Source organism: Pleuronectes platessa, chromosome 17, assembly GCF_947347685.1.
Source record: "Pleuronectes platessa chromosome 17, fPlePla1.1, whole genome shotgun sequence".
In the NCBI taxonomy this organism is placed as follows: Eukaryota; Metazoa; Chordata; class Actinopteri; order Pleuronectiformes; family Pleuronectidae; genus Pleuronectes; species Pleuronectes platessa.
Window position 1 is genome coordinate 21833678 of NC_070642.1, and position 9821 is coordinate 21843498.

Below are 9821 nucleotides of genomic sequence, written 5' to 3' on the forward strand. Positions count from 1 at the left end.
AGAGAGTAAGGTTGGTGGTTTTATTTGCTTATTTTTTTTAATATTCTATATAAAATATGTTCCAGGTTCCTGAAGGAAGAACAACATGGATCAACTTCGAACCCAAAACATAACATTTCTCATTCCATGTTTGTGTCTTCTTCGTCTCGTGGTGAAATATTGAAATTTCTGCTTTGATGTCATTTTTGACATTTTTTTTTACCCGTTTCGAGGTCTTTAAAGTTTTTAGTTGTATAAAAAGTTGTCGGGTCGGTTCTCTGTCTGTGGTTTTATTTAAAATGTATAGAAAGCTGCGTGTCCGGTTCCTTTACGACAGAACATGGATCCACATCAAAGCAGGTCGTGTTTGCGGCTCATGGTTTCCTTGGTACAATATTTATTGACACTGGTGCTTTGATGGACGCGTTTCCGGTGCACGGTTCCCGGAGACTCGACGTGTGAGCAGGGGTGGTCCTGGAGCTCGGAGGGGAAGGCCTTCCTCGATCTATTTATTTTCGCTCTTCTCCCCCCCCCCCCCACGCTTTTCACGTCGATGTGTGTGTTTGGTGAACGAGGTGCCGGACGCTGCTGGATCTCCCGGAGCCGTTAGGTGTCGACTCGAACCCCGGGACGCCCCCGTCGCTGAGCTCGCCCGTCGAAACGTCCCGACGTCCAGCTGATCGCTTCTCCGGGACTCGTTCGATACCTCCGCTTCCGACGCTCGGTTCCGCTCGACCGGAGGATTCCTGCGGTCCGCTCCGCCTCAGGCCCGTGGACCGTGACACAAAGAGGACATTTATCCGTGTTTGTGGATCGTTGTCCCCCCGGGATCGACCAGGCCCCGGACTCATCCTCCAGCCTCGCGTTTCCTCATCGCTGCTTCCCTTGTGTCGGAGCCATGGGAGACACCAGCGAACGAAGCAAGCCCCCGGGGCTCCCTCCGCGGTGCCCCTGCGGGTTCTGGGGGTGAGTTTGAATCCCGATTCCGAGTGGATACGAGATGGATGGGACGAGGCTCAGCGGGTCTCACCCAGTCCGAACCCATTGTTGTTGTTCTGCTGTGCAGGCCGAGGGTGGGGGGTTGGGGAGTTAGCTAATAAATAAACCTGCTAGCTTGAGTACTAGCTTGTCAAAGTTCCGGTTCTGAAGGCTGGAGCGGCCGGTTCGAGCCGGGACGTTGTGGTTCGAGGCGGACTCGGGGACTCGGGAGGCGACGGACCGACTCGCATGATTTATTACCCGCAGGTTCCTTTTCAAACCGGGTTTCTGTGCCCGAGCCGCGGCGGAAAGAAAAGCGGCTGTTAGCACGTTAGCTTGTTTAAACTTCCCCTCGAACCGAGCCGTGCTCATGAGCTCCTGGGTAGTTTTAGGGGGTTTCACACCTTTTACAGTCGCTATGGGTGTGGGTTAGAAACCGGATGTGATTCACTCACGTCTCCTGTGCTGGAACCAGAGAGAAGTGACTTCATGCAAACCGGATTTAACAGCGACACTGAAACGTGACTGTTTCTCCTAATAGGATCATAAGCTGATAAAAACTGTGATAAGATCACTGCCACCTCATCACTGAGAGCAGCACCGACACTGTCTGTGATGCGACGTACAAAGAGGACAGACACACAGGAATACAAAGCGTCAAAGACGAGAAGCAAATCAGCACAGTCATTTAAATTTAAAGATAACATATGGTATAAAACAAAATCTACAATGAAATACGTCATCAATAACGGCCTGAAAATTTAAAGCCATTCTGCTAAACTACATTTTTTTATGGCAGTGAGGTTTCAAACTACCGACCATTTCTACAGTTTGCTGGAAAGTCCCTCAGGGCTCTGTATTGTGCCACACACGTTTTATTATATATGTTTATGAAGCTAGTGAGGTATCCAAGCTATTACGACTATTAAACTCAATTTATGGTTTTGGGGGAATTTGAAAGAGGGATGAACCATTTCAAATGGTTATCTGTGGAGTTAATATGATATAGACACGATGAGGTCCAGTTATACCAGTAACAGGCTGCTTCACATAGAGGAGAGATTTAAACTGGGAATGCAAATGTTTAAAGACAAGAAGCAAATGAACACACTGTCGTTTAAAAGTGCGTTAGCCATTGTGAAGTGGTGATAAGCTCCTATTGTGTGAAATACAACCTGCTGGATAACAGCAGTCCTGTCCGGAGGTATTAGCTGTCAGTTGACTACCAACCCCTCCCCCAAGACCCAGCCCCTAGTTGCCTTCATTTTATGGTGTCCAGTAGGCAAACTGGGACCAGTAACCCACCTGTCAATGTCAGGTGACACAAATGGCAGCAGCGTTGTGTGTTTACAGCCCTGTGCTCAGAATAACACCTGGCCGGGGGTGCTGCTTTCAGCCTGTCCCACACAGGCTCCTCGCACATGTCACTGAAACTCAAGGCCTCTTAATAAGATCTTGAGTACGGTTCGGGACGACGTGTTGAAGGATTCAGCGTCGCGGCTCTTTGCTTCCCCGTCCGCTGGCAGCACCGGTGACGCACATCTTCTAACACTGACTACAGGGTTTTTGTTCCACACTTATTAGTACTTGTCAACGTTAAAAAGACTCTGTAAAGATCAGGTTTACACCAATCTGCTGAGAGTATGAAAGTTTTAATACCAAAGACGATACCGGGTGATTTGATTTACTGGTTCCTCCTCTTTAAGAGAAGCTGTTTCTCATCAGTGAATCACCTGGATGAAGTGTAACCTGAGGAACATGAGAACTAGAACGACACTTGGTGGAGGTCACACCTCCCTCGAGGCCTCAGTCCCCTGATCAATCCACATTTAAATCCACTAGATCCTGATTTGTATTTGAATCTCCACCAAAGTGCACACCCGCATTAATATCAATCCCCTTAACAAAGGCTCTTCTACCTTTTTATCTGAATTTCTTTCCGATAGTCTCGTCGCACTCTTGTGAAAACGTAAATCAGCATTCTAATAATTTCCTTGAGTTTCATCTCCTGTCCTGCCTTTTCATTGGTCAGGTGTCCAGTTGGCAGTTTATTAGGATCGGCTGCACAGTGTGAGAAACCAAACCGTCCTGTCTTAGTCCTCACCAGTCTCCAAGCTGTGGGTAGTGGTGGTGTAACATTAGTACTGGACATATTTTCCAAATCTGTATCTGCAGTTGTATAATTATATCAGCAATAAGACAATGGCAGATTTGTGTCGACACCAAAGTCCAGTCACTTATTCCTTTGCTTCCTGTCAACAGAGTTTAATCCATTTAGAGTTATTGATGTATCTGGGTGACTCACAGGTGAAGTGACTGTAACGGGTAAAAAACCACAGCTCCTTGGTGAAGCTGAAAACATTCTGTGCGGGCTTGTCCTGCTGCATTAGTCACATAGCTCCTGTAGGAACAATGACCTGAATACCCTACAGACTTCCAGCGTCTATTGACTATTGACAGGGGTCACAGCCGATAGAAACAAGCCAGCCCAACGTATTGTGGTATGAACGTTAAAGAGAGATCCAGAAGCTGAGGGAAAGACGTGGTATACCTGCAGGAAAGGTGCTGCCGACCACCAAGAAGAGCAGGAGCAAAGTTCCAACGCACTTTGTGTTTGAGGAGTAAAGGAGAAAAATTCTGCTCATATTCAGGATTTTAATCAGTGTTCTCAGGTTTTCATGCTCTGATGTTCAGAGAGCACATTGCTTTCCTCATACTGTCCATTGCTGCTGCTCCTCTTTTCAGCCTCTGTCTCAAACAGGTCCCCAATATTTGTTATGGGCTGAAACTTTTATTTTAAAGAATTGACAATGCTGAAAATGTACATTTATGTCTAAATTTGACATAAAAGTGTATTTCTTAATTCAAGTTTTATATATTGGGTTGTATTTGGGATTTTAAATTTGTATCAGTGAAAGTCCTCGGTTGACGTTAATCACAAATATTCTGTCCTCTCTCCTCAGGTCCAGTAAAACCATGAACATGTGCTCCAAATGTTTCGCTGGTAAGTGCCAACACTTAATGGTTGTTTAATCAGAGCAATGTGACAAAAAATCACTGAAGTATAAATAGATATTAATTTATACATTTGTCACATTTTGACCTTCATACCAGGGACACAGCGAAAAGCTGATCTCAGGAAGTGATGCTAACAAAGCTTGCAAGTCTTAACAAAAACAGTTTCCACCTTTTGAAGGAAGATGTTGGTCATTAAAGTAGAAAGGAACATTGTTGTGTTAGAGAAAATGTAATTATATTAAAACCTTGAGTTGCTTTGGAGAGATCAGTAAAGATACCGACCAAGTGAATCTCCTTCTGGTTCCAGCTTTCAACATTTTCTTATGAACAGCTTGAATGTAGAGAATGTGTTTTTCTGCAGCGTGTCAGACAAAGAAAAAAGCCAAATTAAAGTTTGAAAATGTCAAAGCCAGCATTACGTTTTCTCAGTGTCCTCTCCAGTCTGGTTTGGGTGGAGGGTGCACTTCAGCCCTGTGGCGGCCATGTCAACCGGGGAGTACAGCAGACAGCGAGGACCTTAGGGCCGCAGCATCGAGTAGAGCATCACAGACAGCTGTAGAGCATCACAGACAGCTGTAACGCTCAGAATAGACACAATACGCTGGAGTACTGCGGCTGAGCAGAAGTGGGTTAGCCCACATGTGGAGGAGAAGCTGAAATCTAGGCTGAACTCCCTCACCCTCCCCGGAGGGGGAGGAGAAGAGACGGAATCTTCATGGATCAATAACGTCTGAGATCGTTATACAGTGAGGGTCAAAGTGCAAATGTGATGGTGTCAGACTTTTACTAAATCAGAGTTGGCAGAGTGAACTTGTTGTCATGTATTTAACTCGGTTCAGAACCAGGACTGTTTCTAAAACTTTATGCACAACTTTCTCTACAGTACAGATGTTTTTCCTTTTCCCCTCAGCTCTCTGTTTCCTATATACTGATTACATTTTTCATCAAGATCCATGAATTATTCTCTTAGAAACCGAGTAAAATGTTGAACATCGGCATTGATGATGTTTGAAAGAAAGTGACTTGAACCTTATCACATCCCTCCGATGAGTTTTCCTGGAAATGCATCCTGTGGTTTTTTTGTAATTCTGAAAACAGACAAACAAACAATAGGAAACTCTGTCAATGACCTTCTGATTGGCTTGTCGGCTGTGTGTTGTCACTTCCTGTATCCGCTGTTTAATGTATCATGTTATGGTTATAATCTTAACCTTCACAACTTGACGACCTGTCTTCTACGTGTGTTCTTCCAGTCCCTCATCCGTCTGTTATGGACTCATTCGGACATTCTCCTGAGTTCTTACTAGGGGGCCGGCAGTAGAAACAAACAGCAATTGTCTCTGACATTTGTGTTCTTAAGTACAGCCCAATAAATCCCTCTGTCAACTTGGCAGATCAAACCATAGATTATACAGCCTCAACTCTAATCGTTCAATGCTTTCGGACCATGTCACCCTTTTCCTGTGTTTCTATGTTTCTCTCTAATCCCACTCTCTGTCCCTGACCACAGACATCCAGAAGAAGCCGCCAGGAGAAGACTGCACCCCCACGCCTATCCAAAGCACTGGGAGTAGCCAAACAACCATTTTCAGTAGCGAGACGAGCAGTAGCAGTAGCCAGTCCCTATTGTCGTCGCCGCCCACTAGCTCTGAGCAACCATCGGCCGAAGAGCCCTCGCCAACGTTTCCCAGCACGAGGGAAGGTGAGTCGGACGGATTTAATACTAACATTAAACCTGCTTGATGTCAGAGTCAAGTAGTATTCTGTCATTTATAGTATTTTTGGAAGTACGGTGTTGGAATAAACGTTTTATTCTGTCTGACACGTCTCTTAATTTACATCTGCAGGCGCGTCGTCCACAGAAACAGCCCAGGGCACCCTCTGCACACCCACAAAACGTCCACGAGAATCAGGTACAGTCCGCCTCTCCTCCCTGTGGTGGTTCTGTGTGAACTGTCCCACTTTGAGTGCTAACCATTACTCCTGTGGTGTTTTTGTGCAGCCTCGGGCTCGGAGAGCGAGGCGACGCCAGAGAAGCGGCCTCGGGCAGACGAGGAAGAGGGGGGCAGCGAGGAGGCCCGCGGGACGCCCAAGCAGAAGAACCGCCGGCGCTGCTTTCGCTGCCAAACCAAACTAGAGCTGGTGCAGCAGGAACTGGGCTCCTGCCGCTGTGGTCAGTTACAACACTTCCTTGTCTCTCAGTCATGTGTCAGAATGACCCCAGAGGGTGCACACGCTTCATCCAGCACCACTTTCAGTGTAGTTTAACTGAAAAACTGAAACTACCACTGCTCGGTAGCAGGACCTGCATGTCAGCCCCTGGGGTTGTTCTCACATTTAGGCTACATCCACACTAATGTGTTCTTGTTTTGAAACTAAAACGACCTCTGTGCACTAAAGCATCTGAGTCTTTACTACACACTGGAGTATATCATGTGACCGTTCATGTACATTTGGCAATGTGTGTGTGTCAGTGAAAACAGGAAGCAGATTGTCTACTCTGCAGCTGGTTGCTTAGTTGTCTTTTCTTCTGAATGATGACAAGGTGGAACTGTTACTGACAGATGTTGTTGGCAACGTTTTGCTTGTTTCGTCATGACTGACGAGAACCGATCGGCAAGAAGATGCTGATGACATCGTTTCCTCTCCAGACTGTGACACAGCCGCCGGGTTCTCAAACTTAAACAGGGTCCATGGAGATTCCACATTTCTCTGTTTCAGGTCGTGTGGACGGCAGATGTACACGGAGCAGCAGTGATGTGTTTTAACATTAAAACGTTGTGTGGATGTAGACGCACATAAGTGCCCTTATAAGTTTAAATAGTAAGGGCACAGTTATATCCTGTGTATTGTTAAGGACCCAAGGAAGTACAGTGTTGGATTCTGGTGCAATTTGGACACGTTCAATATTAACTAACTTTGAATAAACAGGTGGCTTCAGAGACTCATCAACATAAGGGATGATATCGTTCACGACTACTAATGATTTTCCACTTTGGGTTCTGTGTTCTGAGTCGAGTTTTAATAAACAGGTGAACAGCTGTTTGTGCAGCAGCAGGTCTTTGCTTCAGGTTCTGTGGCCTGAGTCCAGCAGCAGCTCCTTATCACTGCAGGTCACTTTGACAGGTTCTGAATTTTACAGTTTCCATATAATCCTTATTAAATGAATCAAACAATAAACAAGCAAACGCAGGTCTTCATGATCCTGTTCAGTTTTGTTTAGATTTTTTTTAATTCTAAAAGTAAGTTAAAGCCATGAACTTCCCACTTTTGGGAAATGTACTAAACATGTGTTTTGTAGCACAAACAAAATATATGATTTTGATAACTGAATTATTAAAAAATAATTTGTCATAGAAACAAGTAGAGATTTCTGTCAGATTCAGATTTTTGCGTAGGATGGATGTAATATACCTTTTAACACCTTTCTGAGTCCCTGAGTCACAGGTTTGCAGATGATTCGCTGAGCTGCACTTCATGATTACAACTTTTTTCAATTACCTAAAGTTTTTGTTGGTTTCTCTTTTTTAATTGGACAAGAGAAGTTTTGAAAATCGGTTGAAGAAGTGAGTAAAGACTTTGTTTCTGTCTCTTGTGTTGTTGGTGAGGTGAAACCACTGATGTAACGTTTCCTCCCATACGAAGCAGGAGCAGCAGAACCCGAGTCTGCGTCACTGCCTCCCTCACCCCTTTGTGTCTGTTTCCCCCGACAGGCTACGTGTTCTGCATGCTCCACCGTCTACCTGAGCAGCACGACTGCCTGTTCGACCACCTGGGCCGCGGCCGCGAGGAGGCCGTCCTCAAGATGGTGAAGCTGGACCGAAAGGTGGGCCGCTCGTGCCAACGCATCGGGGAGGAGTGCTCCTGATTGGTCACGCCGTGTCCAGCCATCCAGTGAAGAGATGAGGCGCTTACTAAGAGGAGGAGGAGGAGGAGAAAGAGGAGGAGGAGGAGGTGGTGTAGGGAGGGCGAGGAGGAATGACAAATGGGGTGATGGTGGGAGGGGGAGGGAGGGGGGGGGGTGGGGAGGGAAGAAGAAGAGGAAGAGGAAGAGGAGGAGGAGGAGGAGGGAGCACGGTCGTAACATCCTGCATCTGACCTGACGATTCTGGATCTGAGCTTGACGGCGCCCTGTTGTCGACCCCGACTTCTCACCCGGAGCGTCTGTGCGGACTTGGCTCCGGGCGAGGCAGTTCAGGGCCAACAGGGGGCCCCCCCGGTGGCTGCTCCGTGGAGCCACGTTCAGTATCGCATGTTCACACACACAGCCTTAACCCCACCCCCACCCCCCGCCGTCTTCATAGGGGGGACGCCGCACAGACGGATCCAGTCAGTCGTACATCACGCACATGGTTTCCTCCTCTTGCTCACGCTCCTTTATTCAGAACAGGAAGTTACGGAAAACGAACTGTTGTAGCGTTCGGCTGAACTGATCCGTTTGGATTCTCATTCAACTGAGTTATTGTTTGTTGATTTTCATTTTTCCATTTCTTGGTCGCGGGTGCGGGTCCAGCTCTATCCCACGACCAGTCCTCAGGTCGTCATCAGGGGGTTGGAGTATCAAACCTGTAACCCCACCTTCCTCTCGTTTCTTTTCCTTCTTCCACCAACATTTAGGTCCATGCACGGCATCACCAAACGTTTTGTGCTCATGCATGGTACCAGCAGTGTATTTGTGCAGGTTTGAGTGTGTCGTACGGTAAAGTGAGGCAGTGCAAGGATGCTGTCATGGTTTGATTTCTTTCTGTTTTTCATGTGGCCGTCACGGTGATTAGCTTGTTTTTACTTCTACACCACGGCGTCGTGGAGGACAATACAGCCAATCCCTGCCTCTGCTCACATGGACTGTTGACAAAAAGAAAAAATACAAATAACTATTTAAAAAAAAAAAAAAAATCCAACAAAATCCACACTAATGGACAAGAGTAACTCAGATAAATCCTCTGTGTAGCAGATCCTCTTCTCCCCCCCCCCCCCCCCCCCCCCCCCCCCCCCCTCCTCCTTTTTTCAATTTACTGAGTGGTACTGTTGTTCTTGGTGCATTCAGGGGAACGCAACTGAATTTTTGTATTCAAATGAAGAGTTCTTCTCCAAAACGTCATGTGTTCATTAAGACAAATAATCTAAAGTTCGTAATGGATGGTTTCACCAGTGTGCGAAAGAGAATACATAAAATAACTTACTACCCTTTGAATAGCTCTATAATTTATTACTTATTTTGTGTTTTTTTTTGTGAGTAGAATCAGGTGTCAGATCGGGAACATAATCATAAAGCATGAGGCGATGAAATCGAAGAGAGACAGGTTTTTCACGCAGTTTCAATCGGTGATGTCATATTGATACGCAGCACGAGCGAACGTTTGTTTTAAAGATGAGAAATTAACCAAACTCTGGTTATTGGGGAGATTTTACACCTGAAACCAAATTAGAAAAAATGACACCAGACAGATGTTGGTAAAATCTTGAAATTTCGGTTAAGTAACCAAACTTCTATCGGTTCTTCAGTTCTGCTACTAACGAACCCGATGAAGTGCATGTTTTTGTTTTTATGATGTTTCTGTTGGACCCGGTCGGGGGGGTTGCACGTCTTGTTGACACCACGGCTTCAAACTGCAGCTGCTCTCCGGGTCTGATGATGCTGCAGAAATGAAACGTGAATTCTCAAATTGAGTTGTTTCTCCCTTTTCCTCAGATGTTTAGTTTTGCTCTGCTGGACTCTGTGCTGTGCATATTGTTCAAATACTTCTTCTTCCTTCTCCTCGAAGGGGCCGTTTCACCTCGATCAACATTTTTCTGTTTGACTTTTTCAAAGCCGATATTTGCTTCTTCGGATTTTAATTTGGTTT

General features: G+C 46.0%; 1 protein-coding gene across 1 annotated transcript; it reads left to right on the top strand.

Annotated features, from left to right (window-relative positions):
* Nucleotides 1-250: 250 nt before the first annotated feature.
* Nucleotides 251-7960, top strand: LOC128460327 (AN1-type zinc finger protein 3). The gene is made up of 6 exons (XM_053445481.1): nt 251-945; nt 3921-3961; nt 5486-5677; nt 5823-5888; nt 5978-6148; nt 7689-7960. Exons 1-6 carry the CDS (start codon nt 878-880, stop codon nt 7841-7843), a joined length of 693 nt encoding a protein of 230 aa, XP_053301456.1. The 5' UTR covers nt 251-877; the 3' UTR covers nt 7844-7960.
* Nucleotides 7961-9821: the final 1861 nt, after the last annotated feature.

What these genes read in the sequence shown, in the direction of transcription:
- LOC128460327 (XM_053445481.1), top strand. Translation starts at nt 878, where the DNA reads ATGGGAGACACCAGCGAACGAAGCAAGCCCCCGGGGCTCCCTCCGCGG. An exon ending in GTTTCCCAGCACGAGGGAAG is followed by an intron (nt 5,678 to 5,822) that starts GTGAGTCGGACG and finishes TTACATCTGCAG; the next exon opens with GCGCGTCGTCCACAGAAACA. An exon ending in ACTGGGCTCCTGCCGCTGTG is followed by an intron (nt 6,149 to 7,688) that starts GTCAGTTACAAC and finishes TTCCCCCGACAG; the next exon opens with GCTACGTGTTCTGCATGCTC.